The sequence below is a fragment of the Pinus tabuliformis genome, chromosome J (genome assembly GCF_031772625.1).
Source record: "Pinus tabuliformis cultivar Carrire ecotype Pingquan chromosome J, CPIR1, whole genome shotgun sequence".
In the NCBI taxonomy this organism is placed as follows: domain Eukaryota; kingdom Viridiplantae; phylum Streptophyta; class Pinopsida; order Pinales; family Pinaceae; genus Pinus; species Pinus tabuliformis.
Window position 1 is genome coordinate 771,699,239 of NC_142295.1, and position 20,252 is coordinate 771,719,490.

The window sequence follows — 20,252 nt, forward strand, 5'->3', positions numbered from 1 at the left end:
TTAGGATTTTTTTTAATTTTATTGATATTATTTAAATTTTCCTTGAGTTAAAAAAAAGTTAAATTAAGGTTAATCATTATTCTCATTTTATTTATATCATTTAAATTTTCCTTTAATATATTTAAAAGATAAAAATGTCGGTTGCATAAAACTCGCCCACAACATAATGGTTTTTGCTCACGACATCGCTGAAGTTGTTCTCTTTCAACAACACCATATTTTCGTGCGCTCCTTCATTGAAGTCATCTTCCGCTTCTGTTTCTTGCCCGGCCGTAAAAGCCTCCATTGTTGTATTTTCTTCAGCGTGGTCTTCGACGCTGGAAACTAACAACTGACACACAGCAGAAGCGTCGCGAGCGAAGATCATAAGCTTCACGGTCGCCATGGCTGTAGGAAATCTAGAGGTCCTGTATACTACAGTGAGAGTAGCAGAGAAAGCACAACTAATTTTTCGAGCGAAAAGACGAAAATAGGAGATTTGCTGCTTATGGATTTAAGCAAAGCCATGTATCCAGAAAAACACTTCTTTTATTATAAGGATATGATAACGTGTATTAGTTTTAATTTATAATTTACAAAATATTTTTAGTTTTGTGTTTTTCCTAAAATAATAAGAATGATAAAAACTTAAAAATAAAATTAAAAACAATATCTATAATTAAAAGGCACTTTATTGTTGTTCTATAATAAAAAATATATTAGTTGATAATTATTTTCAATTTATAATAAATCTTTCCTCCCCATTTACCTTTTCTTTTTTTCTAATATTATAGTTTTACTTGACGTAGGATAAATACTAATTCAAAATCAAATCGACATAAAATCATTATATATACTTGATAAAATTTATTTTCAATTTATATTTACATTTCAATTTATTTTCAATTCATATTTACATTTGCTGCACATTTTAAAAGGTCGCGACTCTTTTTCACCGCCGAATTCATTTGTGATGTTGTAATGAGAGTAAATTCACACAATGAGAACTATCTTTAAATATAATCGCGCTCGACAGGCAGTTCTCACACCAAAATTTTCAGACCACTGTATACAATGGCATTTTTTAATTTTTTGGATATAAAATATTGGCTGACACCAAAGTTGTTAAATTTAGTAGCAGATGTACAAAGATTGCTGTAGCTCTTCTGTGTCAAGAGCAGAGATACAAATCGGCTGTAAATACATACTTATATTGATGCCATGCATATAGCCCTGAATTAATCACGGAACTAAACAAGGTTTCAATTTATACTGGAACCTTAATATGTAAAAGAAGTACAAGCCAACACATGAAACCACCGCTGTCAGATGCCATGAAGACCTTATGATTATAAAATAATACAACATCTCATGAAAAACCGTGAGCGTCTAGGGCAACAAGGAATTGGAAATTGTTTCTCCGAAATTTCGTCTTCGTTTTCACCTTTTTTTTCTTCAGCTTCATCCGCTTCTTTTTTCTCTTGCTTCTCTTCGTCTTGCTTCGATTTCGATTGTATAAATTGCGATTCGTCTCCAGCGCCGGTCTTTGCAGATACTGCCTGTGGGTCTTTTGATATTGGTGGTTCCCCATGTGGAAAGTCTTGGCCAAGCTTAGGCGCTTCTGTTTTTCTCCCTTCCACCAATTTTTTCAATTCTTCAGCAGCTGCACTGCTTTTTCCCTTATTATCATCTTGTCGAATCGCCTCTGGATGTTTTTTTCTCTGATCGTCTTGCGCAACTCCTGATTGTTCCTGAATCGAATCTTTTTGTCCTGAGGAACACGCCCTCTCGTCCTTTGACTCTGCAGGTTGAACTGGCGTTCCACTGGCAGGAATAGGAATCGCATCCTGTTTCTGTTGGTCGGAGATGTGACGCAAAGGCAAGGAGATATGCAATGTTTGATCCCTAAACATGGCCATGATGCGCCCATCATTATTCATATTTTGAGATGCCAATAACCTTTCTGAATCTTTGCATTTTCTCCATTCTTTCTCCCACCTTCGCCATTTCCTCGATTTCCTTCACACCACGTTCTCCGCTGATAATGAGGTTTCCCCGTTTATCCACCTGCACTTTCAGATTTTCTTTTCTAAAGCCTGCACACATAAATCATTGATTCAATTATCTCAAAAAATACCCCCCAAACACTTAGAGGTAAGTTAACGTGTTGCAAATTTCATAAAAAGAAAAGAAAATGTATAACTATAGATATTGATGGAAATGACGAACCTGGGACATCAAGGATGACGATGCGAGCTTCAGGAGTCTCCTCCGTGCGTACTGCAGGTTCAAACACAGACTCCATCGCCGAACTTAATCTCCTCTCTTTAATAAACTGGCCGGGAATGGAAGACAAATATATGCGAACGCTGCAAATAGCGGGTTAAGGTTTGCGTCTTGTTTTTTTATGACTACACAAATGATGCTCTACACCGCCACAAAACCAAAGAAAATAGAAGGTAGATGGTACCAGTCCGTTTCTGCATATTTATATCTACAATTGAAAAAAGAGAAAGAGGCACACGATTTGGATGGCTTGGGATGAGTGTCTCAGTGTGGGCAAGACAAGTCGATATACCTTTACTGCCCTCTCTCTCCCCTTTACTTTCTCTTTAAAATTAGAACTTTTCCCTTTAAAATTAGAACGGGAGGTGGAACATCTCTCGCACCCACGCAAGACATTGCGGCTGATACCAATTTTTTTGGCAAAAGCTTCTCGTAAACATTTTGAGATTCTTTCGTGTAATTCGAACATCCATATTCTCAAGACTATGATTCCTTCTTTACCAAGCCTGGCAGATGCGACGCTTCTTTACCAAGCCTGGCAGATGCGACGCTTCTCTCAATAGTAGGAGAGGAACGGGAGAAAAGAATGTCGTATACAAAGAGATATCTCATTATATATGTCATTATGCTTTTTGCTGGATCGAATTGACTTGATTTCTCTTCCCCTGAAATAGATTTATTCCCCTGCATTTCGATGTGAGAAAGGGGGACTGTCAGTCAGGACCTGCTATTACCTGAGCTAGCTCTGCTATTCAAGCACACGTAAGTAATATGCCTGGCTGGCATGTTGTATGCCATCCGAGGTGTTGTAGTTCCGCCTGTGTATTCCCAGGTATTGTCTCACATTTTCAGAATTCCAAGGAGCTTGTATTATATTATAATAGCAACATTTCAATGATATAAAAACATGACATTACCAGGTTCTGTGGAATACAAGCTCCGCTTTGGTATTGAGAAAATAACATTTGAATATATGTGGAAAACATATAAAGCTTCCATTTTTTTAGTTCAAAGTGTGGAATATAGGTTAATAGTGTAAAATAGCATTCAAAGATACATTTTTTAAAATCTCTTTTTTAACTTTTCATTTGGGTTGGTGTTTAATTCATTATTTTTATGTTATGTTATTATTTAATTTAATTTATTTATTTATGTTAAATTGTTAGAGTTTTGAGGTCACTACATATTTAAATTTCGGCTTGAGAAAGGGAATTGAAGGGAACCTTAAAATTTTGTTCAAAGAATTTCGAACTCGTGACCTTCCTATCACATAGTACTACACCTCATCACTTTTTATACTAAATTTTGTGAACATTTATTTTATTACTTTTAAATCTTAGATCATTTTCATAATTTAATTAAGTGGTCTTTTTAAAAATTCTAATATATTTATAAAAACATTCACTTTTCTTTTATAGTGATTTAATTTTTTCTGTTAATTATGAAAACGATAAATTTTTAAATGATTCAATTTATGTAATTGTTGACGACGCTTGAAATGTGTTGAAGGTGTTGGAAATTCGTCAACGAAGTGGGTCTCCCTAATGTGAAGCCCCAATTAGACCTCACACGTTTGGAATAGGAGCCCCATCCGAAGTATCAACTCGGTTGCCTTGGCTTTAGTTCTCGGCAAGACAAAGAAACATCTATGTGCCTTACAAAAAGAAAGTAAGTGTGACTAGTGAATGTCTAGTTGAAGTGTATCAATGTTCTTCTATTGTGGAGCGAGGAAAGCTGAGGCTCTAAGAGAAAGGTAATAGTACCATCTCAGTAGAGGCTCACACAAGGGAAAAAATAACTACCTAATGTGGAGTACCAAAAAGGTATGCTTTTGATGATCATTTCAATAGCTTTTCAGTAAGATTTGTAAACCTTTTTGCATCATGAATCCGGAAAACAATAAAGAATTATAATAAAACATGTGAATTATATGCAAGACTTAATCACTGATAATTGTTATTCTTCTGTGCAGGAAGGGGTAAAAACGAAGAGTAGCCGTTCCGAAGGAAAAGATAAAGACAAGATAACTGTTGTCCCTTTGAAGGGAAACCGAATGCAAACAAGGCTAAGCAGATCAGAGCAAATCGGCCCAGAAAAGGAGGAGAAGACACCAGCTCGGCGGAAAAAGAAAAGAAAAGATTAAGGATTGATAGTTTGGCGAATCCCTCAGGATCTTTGATCCTGAGGGATCGCTGCTTTATTTATTTTGTTACTTAGACATCTCCGTCGTCACCTTTATATAAGGGGACAACACTGTTAACCAAGGGGATATACTTTTATGTAATTTTCTGTAAAAGATCAACTTTGATCATCGAGTCTCGTTAAGAACTGGTTCATTGTACTTTTGTCTTATGTGTTAATATAAACTTGGTGATTACCGTATCTCTGCATCTGGATTAACTCAAAGTGGTGTACCTTTGAGGCTAAGGGCCCGGCCCCGGAGGACACTTGCTTCTGTACCACTACAATTTGATTACTGTGTGGTTTGCTTATTATTGTTATCTGGTAATCTGATATGCTTTATGAATCGCCATTACATGCTCTGTTAAGATTAATTCATTAAGGTTTTTACAAATAGAATTGTGTATTGACTCTGCATTACATTACTGATCCTTTCAGAGTTGATTGAATGATTATCAGTCTTGGCCGAATATTATTACCGTCTCATTACAGAGCTTTTCTACTGAACATTTACGTCATAGATTCATTTGAAGTTGTATTTAGAAATAAAGCCGTTAAATTAAGATTAATCAGATTACTATTCCAGTGTGTTACGTGTGATCCATAAATGTTGTTCCATTAGTGAATTCTGTTTGATTTGTTTTAAGAGTGAGAGATTGATATTTGGTTGTGAAGAGTGCATTTGGGTTAATAGATTAAGTTTGGTTATGACTCGCGAGACTTAGTTGTTCAATTGTTGTTCCATTTTATTATTGTTGTTCCATTTCAGATTTGTCGTTCAATTCTTCATTTGCTGTTCCATTTTGCTATTTGCCGTTCCATTTACTTGAATTTGTTATTTTGGTGTGAGAGACGATCCAAGGCTGTAGTGAGCTTCAGCATTCACTGCTTCGCTCCCGGACCCGTGATCCATGCTCTAATTTCCCTTTCATCAGTTTCCAAAGGGATGGGCTATTGCTGCCGAACCCTTGACTGGTAAGTTACTTGGTTTTCTGAATGTGTGATTTTCCTTGCTTTTATTTCCTTTCTGTCAGTTTCCAAAGGGATGGTTTATCGTCACCGAACCCTTGATTGATCAGTTGCCTAGCTTTAAGAGTGTGTGCTTTAGTCATTTGAAGTAACTTAGTTATAGGAAGCATCCGTTTACTCTTGTATTTTCGTAGAACACTGTACTACTAGCATTACTCTGACAAATAGCCTCGGATTGAGTCACTCTTTGTAATAACCAAACGCTCCCAGATTGATATATTAATGTGAGATAATTAGAGGTGAAAGAGACCCTTTTTATAGCTCCACATTTTGTCACCGTTGTTGGGGAAAGAGTGTAGCCATTTGTTTTCTTTAGAGTAGTGTACGAACCTGCTAGGGAAGAGTTGGATTTTAAAAACGGAAGGTAAGAACCTGCGTGCGGAGCATGTAAATGCCCTGCTCCACTTTCCGCTTTCCTAACAGATTTGTTTTTTCTTTTTTTTTGATTTGTTTGAATAGAATCTGGTAGTTTATTTGAGTGCATGACTAAGCAGAAAAAAATAGAAAAGAATATCAAACCTCCATCCAAACCCGAAAAAGCTAAGGGGCCGGTGACCCTTGGCCGGACGACCTTCATAGACGAAATCTATAGGAAAACAGAATCTCAGCCATCAGTAGGCCCTAGGAAAATCATTTCTAAACAGCCTACTAGTTCCCTTCAGGCCACAGGATCACCATCTGTAGCCTTTGCTGAGGTGCATAGTCAAACTGAAGAGCAGGACTTTCAAGAAATTGAAAATTCTACTCTAGAACTATTGCAGGAAGGGAATTCCAGTAACTTTTGTGAAGGAGAAGGAGAAACAGGGGAAACTGAGGAACCAAAAGGAGAAATCAGCCACTAAATAGCCCAGATAAGGGGAGTGCTGCAAAAATCATTGTTGAAGAAATCCAATCTTCTCAGGCATCAGGTATTCTCATTATCCCAGATAAAGGAAGTGCTATTAAAACTACCCCTGTCAAAACCGTTCCCTCTCAACCTAAGAACACCCTCCTAGATATCCCAGAAGGTTATTGGCATATATTCGATCCTATCGCTCAGAATCAGCCAAATGCTCAAACCTCTACATTGCAATATCCTATAGTGGATTCCGCAGCAAATGCGCCCATGAAAGCTATTCCTCTTCAGCATATCCCTACCTTTCATGGTCTCACATCAGAAGATCCGGATGCATTTTTATTTGAATTCGATGTGTTTTGTAGGGGATATGATTACACCACCGATCCCCAGAAATTGAAACTATTTCCCTCTACATTAAAAGGAGCTGCTTTAAGATGGTTCATGGGACTAGGTGGTGGGGTTATCAACAATTGGGATCAAATGAAAGAATCCTTCCTAAGGAAATATCAGGATTATTGTAGGTCCAGAGAATTAAAAGACGAAATATTTCAGATGACAGCCAAACCAAATGAGACATTAGAGGAATATGTGGAATGCTTTCAGTACAATCTACAAAGATCTCCTTATGCATCACTACCTTTACCTGATAATGTATTAAAAACTGCATTGATAAGGGGTATGAAGGAACAATGGATAGAAACATTAAACATCATGGGAAAAGGGGATATTTATCAAGAGAATTTTGCTGACATCATTGACTTATGCATCAGGAGTTCGAGAGGCAGCACAAGAATAAAACCGGCAGAATATGATCGGTTTGCAAGAGATAACAAAGTATCAACAGAAGGAGTAACACGTATAGAAATTGGAAATTTATTAGAAAATTTTAAAACTGATATTCTGGGGACACTAAGTACACAACTTGACATTGTGCAGGCTAGACAGAAGCAGATGGAGGCAGAAAAAAATTTGGCAATCTTCTGTCCCTGATGCAGAAAAAAACATAGCCACAAAGAATGTCCGTTGGATACAGTTCAAACATGCGCCATCTGTACAAAAGATCACCTTACAGAGAGCTGCCCCTCACTTCCTGGATTGAAAGCGGTATATAAGGAAGCAGAAGAAGAACCAGAATCGGTGTACTTGATCAACCAGCGTCGCCAGTGGCAGCCGAGACAATCTGGTATGTTTCCAGACCCAACCTCTTCTTTTCCGCCTCCACAGTATAATGCTCAACAATATGGTATGTGGCAAAACCAATCTCAACCCCCATTTTCAAACTGGTCACTACAACCATTTCCTTTTTCAAACCCTTGGCTGAATCAGACAAGCCAATCTGGTTGGCCGAATTTTCCTTACACTCCACCATACTGGCAAAATGGCCCATATCCTCCACAATGGACTCCCCCTACTTCACAAAGTTCACCCTGGCAGACAAACTGGCAAAGACCGATGCACCAGCCAGCAGGAACTATTCCGCTCCCTCAACCTACTCTGCCAGCCTTACAACAAAATCCCCAGTCTAATTTAAGACCGCAACTCCCAGCTCAACCCAATCCCAATCCAAATAACAGACCGGTCCAATTTCTCCAAATCATCGAATCACCAGAAATAGGACCCGACCTGAGGGAGTGCAATGATCTTCAGTTAAGATCTGGACGTATAATTGGAACTGAGGAAGATAAAACAGTTCATATTGAAGATCAGTTACCTAGAGAACAACAGTCACAACAAGAGGATGTAAACAAGCAGCAAACTTATAATCAGGTAACCACATCCTCTCCTCCATTCCCAGAACGATTAGTCATACCTCAACCCATACAATATCCCGACTTTGACATTCTGGGAGAATTACAAAATCTGTACATAAAAATCCCATTCCTCCAAGCCATTCAAGACATTCCTATATATGCAAAAACTATCAAAGAATTGTGCATCAAGAAACCAAGGAGGAATATAACAACTAATCCAAGGGTCCAAGTAGTCGGTACTTTATCTGATTTACTGTCCGGGAAAGAAACACCTATTAAATATGAAGACCCAGGAAATCCAATTGTAACTGTTCAAATTTATGGTCAGACTCTGTCTAATTCCTTAGTTGATCTAGGAGCTGCAATTAATATTTTAACAACTGCTACTTGCCAAAAGCTTGGCATTACATATGCAGAACCCACTTCTACTCTGTTAGAATTAGCTGACCAGTCTGTGGTGAGACCAGAGGGAACTCTACATGATGTCATGGTCTCTGTAGACTCCTGGGAATATCCAACTGATTTCCTGGTAATCAATCCAAAAACCCGACTGGATGGACACCCGCTAATTCTAGGTAGACCTTGGCTCGCCACTGCCGATGCTTGCATTGGCTGCCGGCAGGGAAATATGATTATAACCAGAGGACCAAATATCAAAAATTTAGTTTTATATCCTCCAGCGCAGCCAAGTGTCACAGTAATCAAAACTAATAAACACCCTGTATCATACCTTACTGATAACATTAGATCTCCATTGACTATACAAGAGGCACTTGATTTTAAAGATCAAACAGAAGATGATGCCATTAATAATTTTATCAGTCAAACTGAATCGAGATCCCGAGCATAGTGTCACATGATAGAAGCAGCATTTGATAATGAATTAGAAGAAGATCCTCTGAAAGATACACATGACCAAACGATACCCGTTACTTCTGTTACAAATAGTAAAATTGTGGAAATCGAACCGGGAAAAACTTTAAACATTAATGCCAACCTCACACCTGAACAAGAAACGAAGCTCATCCATATGTTAACAAAATATCAAGAAGCATTTGCATGGGATTACCCTGATATGAAAGGAATTGATCCCCAATTATGTACACACCACATTTATATAGAGAAAGATGCCAGACCTGTTCGTCAGCCGCAAAGAAGACTTAATCCTCATCTAAAGGATGTGGTAAAAGCTGAACTTCAGAAACTTTTAGATGTCAATTTTATCTATCCTATTTCTGATAGTAAATGGGTTTCTCCTCTTATGGTGGTACCAAAAAAGAATGGAAAATGGAGAATTTGTGTGGATTACAGGGAACTAAATAAAGCAACACAAAAAGATCATTTTCCTCTCCCATTCATAGACCAAGTATTAGATACTTTAGCAGGAAAGAAATTCTTTTCTTTCTTGGATGGCTTCAGTGGATACAATCAGATTGAGATTGCCCCTGAAGACCAGGACAAAACTACTTTTACTTGTCCTTGGGGAACATTTGCCTATCGAGTTCTACCCTTTGGCCTATGTAATGCTCCTGCCACATTCCAAAGGGCTATCCTTAGCATTTTTGCAGATTTAATAAATGATGGACTTGAAGTATATATGGATGATTTTACACCATATGGAGATGATTTTGATCCAGCACTAGACACCCTAAAAAAAGTCCTACAGCGCTGCATTGCTACCAGGCTTCGTTTAAGCCACGAAAAATGCTACATGATGATGATTGCTACCAGGCTTCGTTTAAGCCATGAAAAATGCTACATGATGATGACCGAAGGACTTATCCTAGGACACTATGTTTCAGCAGATGGCATTCAGGTAGACCCGGCTAAAATTCAAATACTTTTGCTTGTTCCCACTCCTACTACTCAAACAGAGGTACGCAGCTTTCTTGGATTTTCTGGTTATTATAGACGATTTATAGAACATTATTCACACATTGCTGCACCTTTATATGCACTAACTGGTAACGTTGATTTTCTTTGGACAGAAAAGTGTGACCGTGCTTTTGAGGATCTAAAGAAGCTCGTATCCACAGCTCCAGTCCTTCGAGGACCAAACTGGGATTTACCATTCCAGATATTATCTGATGCCTTAGATACAGCCATTGGCGTAGTCCTTGGGCAGGAAGAGGATAAAAAACCATATGCCATCTATTACATCAGCAAAATTTATCCCCTGCTGAATTAAATTATGCTGTTACTGAAAAAGAATTCCTAGCTGTGATACATGCTGTCAATAAGTTTAGACATTATATTACAAGCTATCCTGTTATTTTATATACAGATCATTCTGCCATCAAATATTTAGCAAATAAGCCTATCAAAAATGCTAGAGTAACTAGATGGTTGATCTTATTGCAAGAATTCGACATCACAATCAAGGACCGGCCTGGCAAAGAAAACCCTGTAGCTGATTTTCTCTCAATAATAACAAAGCCAATCGATGCAGCAGCAGTTGAAGATCAATTTCCAGATGAGAACCTGTTTGCTGTTGCTGTTTAAACACCCTGGTATGCTGTTGTTGCCAATTACCTTGCAGTAGGTAAGCTACCAAAACATTTAACCCCTAATGAGCTCAAGCAGATTGTCCAGAAGAGTACTCAATTTTCGTGGATTGGGGGCTATTTGTTTCACACAGGGGCAGACATGCATATCAGGAGATGTGTTCGAGAAGATGAAATCTTCGACATCCTAAAAGCCTGTCATGATGGACCGTGTGGTGGACACTTTGCTGAGCGTAGAACTGGACATAAAGTATTGCAGACAGTATACTACTGGCCCATGATTTTCAAAGATGCAAAGAAATTTGTCCAAGCCTGTGATAGCTGCCAGCAAGCACGACGACCTGGTCAAGCTGACGAGATGCCTCTGAAGCCACAATTAGTCATTGAACCATTCGAGTGATGGGCTCTTGATTTCGTTGGTCCCATCAACCCATCGTCAAATCAGAAAACATATATCTTGGTGGCAACAGAATATGTCAACAAATGGGTTGAGGCAGAAGCACTGCCAAGAGCCACAGAGGATTCTGTAATATAGTTCCTATTCCATCTATTTGTACCTTATGGCCTTCCAAGGGAAATTATTATAGATGGAGGACCACAATTTGTTGGAAATAAATTAGCTGCAACACTCAATAATTATCACGTCCAGCATAAAATTACTACTCCATATCACCCACAAGCGAATGGGCAGGTAGAAAGCAGCAATAAGATAATAGAATCAATCATAACGAAAACTATTGCATCACATAGGCGTGATTGGGCTGCTAGACTACCCGAAGCACTGTGGGCGTACAGAACAACATGGAGAAGCACCACTGGTTACTCACCTTATCAATTAGTGTTTGGAAAACAGCCTATTTTTCCCATAGAATTTGAAATCCAGACCTTACGAACCGCACAGGAAGTTGGCCTAGATCTAAGCGAGGCACAAATTAATCGACTACAGCAGATCAATGAATTGGATGAAATTAAACTCTCTGCACTACAAAATACAGCACTAATTCAACAGCAGCAGGCTAAATGGCATGATGCTCTCATAAAAAACAAAGTCTTTCACGAGGGAGACTGGGCTCTGTTATACGATTCTCGATTTCAGGACTTCCCTAGGAAACTCCAGACTCGTTGGTTGGGACCATATGAAATCCAGAAGGTGCATGACAATGGGACCATCACGTTAATCACCATTGACGGTTCTGGATACACCTTCAAATTGAACGGCCACTAAGTTCGTCTCTATCGCAAACCACTTACTCCGGAGTCCTTCTGCCAGCAGCTACGTCGAGACACTGATATGGAGATTTTAGGAAAGGAAGAGAAATCTTCCTCACCTGTAATTCATTAAGGAATTCATTCTTTTCTTTACAGTTTGTACATAAGTTTTTTCAAGACGTTCTTGTATATATTTTTGAACTCAATGATTTTTTCTTTCTCAAAATTTTGATTTTCGAACGACGTTTGCGTGTTTTGCTGTTCCTTTTCAAAATGAACAACATTCTAGATTTTCTGTTGTTCCTTTTCTAAAGGAACAACATTCTTGATTTTCTGATTTCTTCTGCTGTTCCTTTTCTAAAGGAACGACATCTTTGATTTTCTGCTGTTCCTTTTCTAAAGGAACAACATCTTTGATTTCTGTTGTTCCTTTTCTAAAGGAACAACATCTTTGATTTCTGCTGTTCCTTTTCTAAAAAGGAACGGCTTTGCTTGTTCTGTTGTTCCTTTTCTAAAGGAACAACATTTTGGATTTTTGCTGTTCCTTTTTCAAAAGGAACGGCGCTGCGGTGTGTTTGCTGTCCCTTTTCTAAAGGCACAGCATATTTTGATTTCTGTTGTTCCTTTTCTAAAGGAACGACATTTTTTCCTCTTTTGCTGTTCCTTTTCCGATGGAACAACACTTTTGGTCGCTGCTGTTCCTTTTTCAAAGGAACGACATTTTGAGTGTTTTTCATAGCATTTTTATTTTTGCTGTTCCTTTTTTTAAAGGAACGGCATTTGCATTCGCATTCTTCGTCCTTTTCCAAGAGGAACACCGCTCGCATACTTTTGCTCTCCTTGTGAAACAACTTGCTCCTTTTTTTGATCTCAATAGGAGGATGCTTCTTGCCCATATTCTTTCAAGTCTTTAAAATGCAGCTATGCACTTATGCAATGAATATAAAATCACAACATACCGAAATCTGCAAATCATAAATCGCTATATTTATAAGGCTCTGCATTAGTAAGAGGACAAAGGGAAGGATATACTTATTTCTTATCTTTTGTTGTCATGGTTTTACTAATTTTGCTCTGATTGGTTATCTTTATCATGCTGATCCCTTTAACCCTCTTTGATTATTATTTAGGAATAAGAGCAAAGGGCTTATATCTTCCTATTGAGATGATAAGACTTCTTCCACCATTCCTACTCTTAAGGAGTGTTGAACCACCCTTTGTGTATAAATAAGGAAAATACTCTATGAAAAAAAAAAATGTGCGGGAACATGATTTATGACATGTCAAATGCAGGATAGGGGTCTCATCAAGAGCCATCCTACCATGATCATGAGGATGAAAGTGAAGTGGCATTCCCACTATGGCTACCACACCAGGGATATGGTCCAAAAGGTATATAAAAAAATCGAACCTTGGAACAGGAGGTCTCATCACGAGCCGGCCTGTCCACGTTTCACTCCTCCCTCGTGAATGGCATTATGGTTAACTGGTCATCAAGCCAGCATAATGGTCTACATTTTGACATAACAACATTCCTAAGTATACACAAAGGATCATGGTTCCAGGGGCGAAAGAAACAACTCTGCCAAGGTTATGGACACCTGTCAGCAGCAGAGCACTGTTAATGGTATTGAAGTCACATTAGTTATTCCAATGGGTAAGGTACTAATACTCTTTTGTTTCTTATATCCTAAGGAACTAATCATATATTATTTCCCGATTTATACATCGCATGAACATTTATTACCACCAATCATTACAAAGGAAGTGACAATGACCACTTGAGATTTGGCAAGTATGACAGACATCCTATCCCCCAGCCTCATATCATATCACAGCAGCCTCTTACGTAATATGCGATCAACTCTCTACCTCGATTTCGGTAATTCATTGTCTTTCTAAACATGGCATAATTTCATACGTTGTTCCTTTATGACTTGGTTGCAGATCGGGTGCTGCTCCTTTATTTGACGGCTGGGACAGCCTATCACATTGCGGGGGGGAGGTTAACCTCATTATTCCTTGAACTACGTGTCAGCTCACTATTCGGGAAAGATAGCGTACGACGGTATGGCATGGCTTAACGGCATGCATTTCTATTTTTACGCAATCCATTTCTGTTGCATACTCTGTGTTTTTTTTCCGAAGCTTGCGATTAGCACCCTCTATGTGTTTCAAATAGCACAAGCAGTTGCTGTTCCATTGAGGATCTACAGTGAAACCATGGGAGGAAGGGCAATTAGAAGCGAACCTCAGAAGTTGACAGTCTCCGCTGCTACCCAGGAGATCTTGGAAAAAGCAGGGTGGCTGAATTATCTTAGTCGCCTGCAGGAGTCTAATGAAACAATAGCGATGGAATTTTTGCAGAACCTGCAGGAGAACCACTCCACAGTAAGGGGGAAGCGGATAGCGGTCACTGACGATATAATTGCAGAAGTCTCGGGACTACCAACCACTGGACTAGTATGGACACTAAAGAAGGAAAGATTACAGAAGATCATCGAAATTTTCCAGGACGAAGGCCAGAGCTTGACGATCAAGGGGAAGGGAGTTCTGCCAGCAACCCTTGGAGAACCCTGGATCGAATTAGCAAAAACAGTTCAGAGTTATATTACCTGCGAGGGGAGGAAAGACGTGGTAAGGCCACGACATCTTAAACTCTTAGATGTTTTAAAACGAAAATGCTCTGTAAATCTACCTGCACTTCTGAATTCATTACTGCATGATGCTGCACGAAGCCTAAGAAAGGCACAGCATGTAGAGTCAGTCGTCAGTCACCATGGACTAATTTGATTAGTAGTTAGTCATAGTCTTACCCAGCAGCAGAGCAGCTGGGATGAATTGATTGCAATGATTAAGGGGGGAGTGACAGCACCATCCCCAAAACGTAAACATTCTACAAGCACACCAGAGCGTCCGGAAAAATGCCGAGAATTGGTAAAAAAAAACATGTTGCTAGTGCATCTAAACCACCAGAAATACATCAGAAATCGGCAAAGCATAAGCATGCCACCGATACACCCGAGAAGCTAGAAAGGCCCAGAAAATCAGTCCGGTTAGCTCGAATAAGAGGAAGGCTAGAAAAGCTTCAGGAAAGCACCAGCTAGCCAGTGGTAATTGAGGACGAGCAACCCTCACAACTAGAAGTAGAGATAGAACAATCTGAAAAGGAGGTTGAGCAATATGAAGAGAGAGCCGAGCACTCCGAAGAAGAAAATGGGGAAGCAGCTGAGCATTCCGAGGAGGAAAACGAGCAATCCAAGCAGGAGGAGGAAATGGGACAACAGGAAGGTAGCCCACCACAAGACCCAGTGGGAGAAGATGAATTGGCCGCAGTTTTGGCCAATATGGGTGAGTATGGCCAACCTTCTAGTCCAGCAGACCTCCACGACAAACCCCAAGAAGAAAATGCATCTGAAAAATCACATGCAGTAGAGGCAGAAGAAGGAAAGTTGCCTGATGAAGCAGAGATAAGAGATACTGAACGGGAACAATCTGTTCCCAAGTCACCAGAAGAAATTCTGGAGGGAGTAGGAGCAGAACAAGCAGTTGTCCAGGAAGAGACGGGACCAGCTAAGGTTCCTACCCCAGAACAGCCAGAGCAGAATAGCGAGGAAGCACCCTGGGAGAAAGATTCAGAGACTAGTCCAGACCGTAGTAGACAACCTGCTGTCCCTTCTAATGAAACACTGGAAATTAAGAAATTGCGAAAGGAATGGAAAAAATTATTGAATACAATAGTCTAGCTCCGACAGAAAATTAGAATTCTAAAAGCAAACCAGAAGGTAAGGAAGACCGCAGGGAAGAAAAAGAGGGCCATTGCAGTAAAATCTCGCAAGGCAAAAAGGCGAAGGACCAATGATCACCCTACTGTTCCAAACCCTGCTGAAGAACAGACTGCTGTTCCAAATGATGTTGAGGAGCAGACTGCTGTTCCATTCGAAAAGGAACAGCAACAAGCTGATATTCGTGTTAAAAAAGAAAAGGAGAACAAGGAAATCCAGACAGAGGCACCACCCTTAGGGGTAATAAGGGTTTTGAAATCCAAACAGCGTAATAAGAAAGTTCAGGTAAAACTCCCGGCCTCCACTAACCTATGGAAAAAAGATCCGAAGACAAGAACCTTGCATAAGATGATGAAGCAAGCCCAGCAAGAAGCTGAGCAACTTAGAGAGCAAACGGTCCCCCGTGAGAAATATGAAGAGTTACAGCAGCAACTAAGGAATGTCAATCAATCTGAAAGCCAGGCCTTTAAAGGGTGGCGGAAGGAACAAGAGAAAGCTGCAAAGGTAACCCGTAGGCTAGATACTGTTATCAAGCAGATGGATACCTTGTGTTCTTTATACAATGACGTTTTAGCATGTAGGGCCCCTGCCAAAAACTATGCTTTGTTTTTACTAGAACGATATTTACAATTAAAAATAAAAGCTATTAAAGCAAGCGCCCCTATACAAATCAACACTGTCAATGATTCTATAGACTGTTGTAAACATTATGGGGTGAAGGTCCAGAGATTGCTGTGTGAATTTTATTTGCATAACCTCATGCTAGATCAGGAGACTGAATTGACCCCTAGTCCTTTTGTTGGGGACATTCAATTGCAAGCATTCATCTCATTCGAGGTTAATCAGATTAAATGGCTCAAAGCCTATAACACTTTCCAGAGGCAGGAAAATGGCCTAGACTTATGGGTAAGGGCTGAACCTAGGGACCCAGTGCAGTTATGGAAAGCACATAGAAACCTTATGAGAACTCCGGGTGTCATTGAAACGTTAGGACCTATGCATGAGGGACTTATTCGACAAAGTTTAGAGTATTTTCTTTCCATCAAATACCTCGCCATTGATGCAGCAAATTTCGGTACCGAATCTCTAATCCAAACATCCAGCTCAGGGAACCGTTTATGTATGAGAATTTTGAATTAGCTGCCAACCGTTTGAACCTCTATGGCGAGAGCATTTTGAAAGCAGGCCATCCTAGTTAGGATATAGATTCCGCAGTCCAATTATTTGGCACGCTGCACCCGGATATCAAGCCCTGTATGAGATGCCTGAGGGTCAAACAGGTCAGTTCTTTGACTATCTAGTCACTCATCATGGTTGTAGGCCTCCGCATGAGATTCCTTCTCCAGCCTATTCTCTCACTGCCTTGCATGTCAACTACAATGTTTTCATGAGGGCATGAAACAGGGTAAGCAGGGGGGTGTGTGGAGTACCAAAAAGGTATGCTTTTGATGATCATTTCAATAGCTTTTCAGTAAGATTTGTAAACCTTTTTGCATCATGAATATGGAAAACAATGAAGAATTATAATAAAACATGTGAATTATATGCAAGACTTAATCACTGATAACTGTTATTCTTCTGTGCAGGAAGGGGTAAAAACGAAGAGTAGACGTTCCGAAGGAAAAAATAAAGACAAGATAACTGCTGTCCCTTTGAAGGGAAACTGAATGCAAACAAGGCTAAGCAGATCAGAGCAAATCGACCCAGAAAAGGAGGAGAAGACACCAGCTCGGTGGAAAAAGAAAAGAAAAGATTAAGGATTGATAGTTTGGCGAATCCCTCAGGATCTTTGATCCTGAGGGATCACTGCTTTATTTATTTTGTTACTTAGACATCTCCGCCGTCACCTTTATATAAGGGACAGCACTGTTAACCAAGGGGATATACTTTTATGTAATTTTCTGTAAAAGATCAACTTTGATCATCGAGTCTCGTTAAGAACTGGTTCATTGTACTTTTGTCTTATGTGTTAATATAAACTTGGTGATTACCGTATCTCTGCATCTGGATTAACTCAAAGCGGTGTACCCTTGAGGCTAAGGGCCCGGCCCTGGAGGACACTTGCTTCTGTACCACTACAATTTGATTACTGCGTGGTTTACTTATTATTGTTATCTGGTAATCTGATATGCTTTATGAATTGCCATTACATGCTCTGTTAAGATTAATTCATTAAGGTTTTTACAGATAGAATTGTGTATTGACTCTGCATTACATTACTGATCCTTTCAGAGTTGATTGAATGATTATCAGTCTTGGCCGAATATTATTACTGTCTCGTTACAGAGCTTTTGTACTGAACATTTACGTCATAGATTCATTTGAAGTTGTATTTAGAAATAAAGTCGTTAAATTAAGATTGATCAGATTATTATTCTAGTGTGTTACGTGTGATCCATTAGTGTTGTTCCATTAGTGAATTCTGTTTGATTTGTTTTAAGAGTGAGAGATTGATATTTGGTTGTGAAGAGTGCATTTGGGTTAATAGATTAAGTTTGGTTATGACTCGCGAGACTTAGTTGTTCAATTTCTATTCCATTTTATTATTGCTTTTCCATTTCAGATTTGCCGTTCAATTCTTCATTCGCTGTTCCATTTTGCTATTTGTCCTTCCATTTACTTGAATTTGTTATTTTGGCGTGAAAGACGATCCAAGGCTGTAGTGAGCTTCGGCATTCACTGCTTCGCTCCCAGACCCGTGATCCATGCTCTAATTTCCCTTTCATCAGTTTCCAAAGGGATGGGCTATTGCTGCCGAACCCTTGACTGGTAAGTTACTTGGTTTTCTGAATGTGTGATTTTCCCTGCTTTTATTTCCTTTCTGTCAGTTTCCAAAGGGATGGGTTATCGTCACCGAACCCTTGACTGATCAGTTGCCTAGCTTTAAGAGTGTGTGCTTTAGTCATTTGAAGTAACTTAGTTATAGGAAGCATCTGTTTACTCTTGTATTTTCGTAGAACGCTGTACTACTAGCATTACACTGACAAATAGCCTCGGATTGAGTCACTCTTTGTAATAACCAAACGCTCCTAGATTGATATATTAATGTGAGATAATTAGAGGTGAAAGAGACCCTTTTTATAGCTCCACACCTAACATCAAACATAATAGTCCACATAGATGTGGGAATTGTTACAACCATTACAACACATTTTCAATTAGATAAACACTAAAATAACCGAAATAATTCAACTACTTTAGTACAAGTGAAAGCAAACATGAATCATAAATGTTCATAAAACAGTCTTACAAATATTTCCAATCCATGCATGAAAACATGTTGGCCATCAGGCTTCAAGTATTAAGTAAAAGTGCTAAGATGCATGAATACAACGAGCATCACTAGCTCAAATAGTGGAGCATTGGAGCCATGACTTTCTCCCCAAAAGTACTAACTCTATCTTTGTGATGCCTTATGGGAGAAGCCAAGGTGAAAAGTCATTTGCATGAATAATGAGGGAGTATATATAACAAATGGGGTGATCCTTCACCTCCCTTATTACTCTCGAACTACCCTCATGACTCTTTGACTTCTCATGATTTTTTAACTTCCTACATGACTCTTCATATTACATAGATGACTCTTGGACTTCCACTTTACATTACGTTTTTCAATATAGAATTTACATAATTCACAAATGGTTTGGCACATGATGACTCGTGACATGACATGACATTGATGACATGACTTGCATGATGACATGGAACTTTCAAGCCACTCTCTGTTGTTTCTTTGTCTTCAATAAGAGATGTCCAATGCTTCATCTTCATGAGAAATATGATTTGTTCTTCATATCCACCCTCCAAAGGGTTGTGAATCAGATGGAGTCTTCATGGGGTCCTGATCTTTGATCTTCTCTTGTAATCTAGTGCTGCTTCGTCTTCTTGCCTAATGATCATCTAATCTCCTCAACTCCTTAGGTGTCTTCTAGCATGTCCTCCTTCTCCATTTCCTTCTTCATAATCTTACTTCCATTTGCAATATACTCAACATGAGTTTGATAATCCACTGGACTAAGTTGTTGCATGACAATCCACTAATTGAGCCAAAACTAGGTGGTAGGTTGAGGGAGAGGTTCAGTGATTACGCAATTGATAGCTCAAGAAGTTAGGGGTTAGGTTTGAGCTTTCAGACTACGTAATGTGCAATTCAGGCTAGGATGAGCAAGGAAATTGCATAGTTTGGGAGCTCAGTGAGTCAGTCTGTGGAGTTGAACATTGATTCTGCCTACTATGGAGTCCTTGAAGGCAGAGCAAGATGAGGGATTACACAATTTTGCAGCTCAGGAGCTCAAGGGTTGGATTGAGTTCATAGATTGTGCAATGTGTAGTTGAGGCCAGGATGGAGAGTTGAATTGCATAGTTTGGAGGCCAAGGTCTGGGCTTGAGCACTAAAACTATGTAGCACGCACCCCTGGGAGGTAGGAAACTACACATTGCGTCGTGTCAAGAGGGAGGGTTGCAGCGACTGTGCAATGCACAATTCAGGAGCATCGCATGAGGTTAAGTTGCCTCGTTGAGAGATTTCAGAATTTGACTAATTATGTGATTGATGAAACTGATGCGAACAACAATAAGACTCGATTGTGATAACAAACCTAGAACACTTGACAAAACAACAACATAGACCATACAAGACACATGAACAACATACTTCGCTTAGAACGACAAATTTGCAATGACTCACAAC

General features: G+C 39.3%; 1 protein-coding gene across 1 annotated transcript; it reads right to left on the reverse strand.

Annotated features, from left to right (window-relative positions):
* Positions 1-1,911: 1,911 nt before the first annotated feature.
* Positions 1,912-2,448, reverse strand: LOC149229010 (17.9 kDa class I heat shock protein-like). Its single transcript, XM_089380934.1, has 2 exons — positions 2,209-2,448; positions 1,912-2,075 (listed from the first exon to the last, which is right to left on the reverse strand). The coding sequence occupies exons 1-2, from the start codon at positions 2,282-2,284 to the stop codon at positions 1,912-1,914; spliced, it is 240 nt and encodes a 79-aa protein (XP_089237060.1). The 5' UTR covers positions 2,285-2,448.
* Positions 2,449-20,252: the final 17,804 nt, after the last annotated feature.

What these genes read in the sequence shown, in the direction of transcription:
- LOC149229010 (XM_089380934.1), bottom strand. Translation starts at nt 2,284, where the DNA reads ATGGAGTCTGTGTTTGAACCTGCAGTACGCACGGAGGAGACTCCTGAA. An exon ending in CGTCATCCTTGATGTCCCAG is followed by an intron (nt 2,076 to 2,208) that starts GTTCGTCATTTC and finishes TTATGTGTGCAG; the next exon opens with GCTTTAGAAAAGAAAATCTG.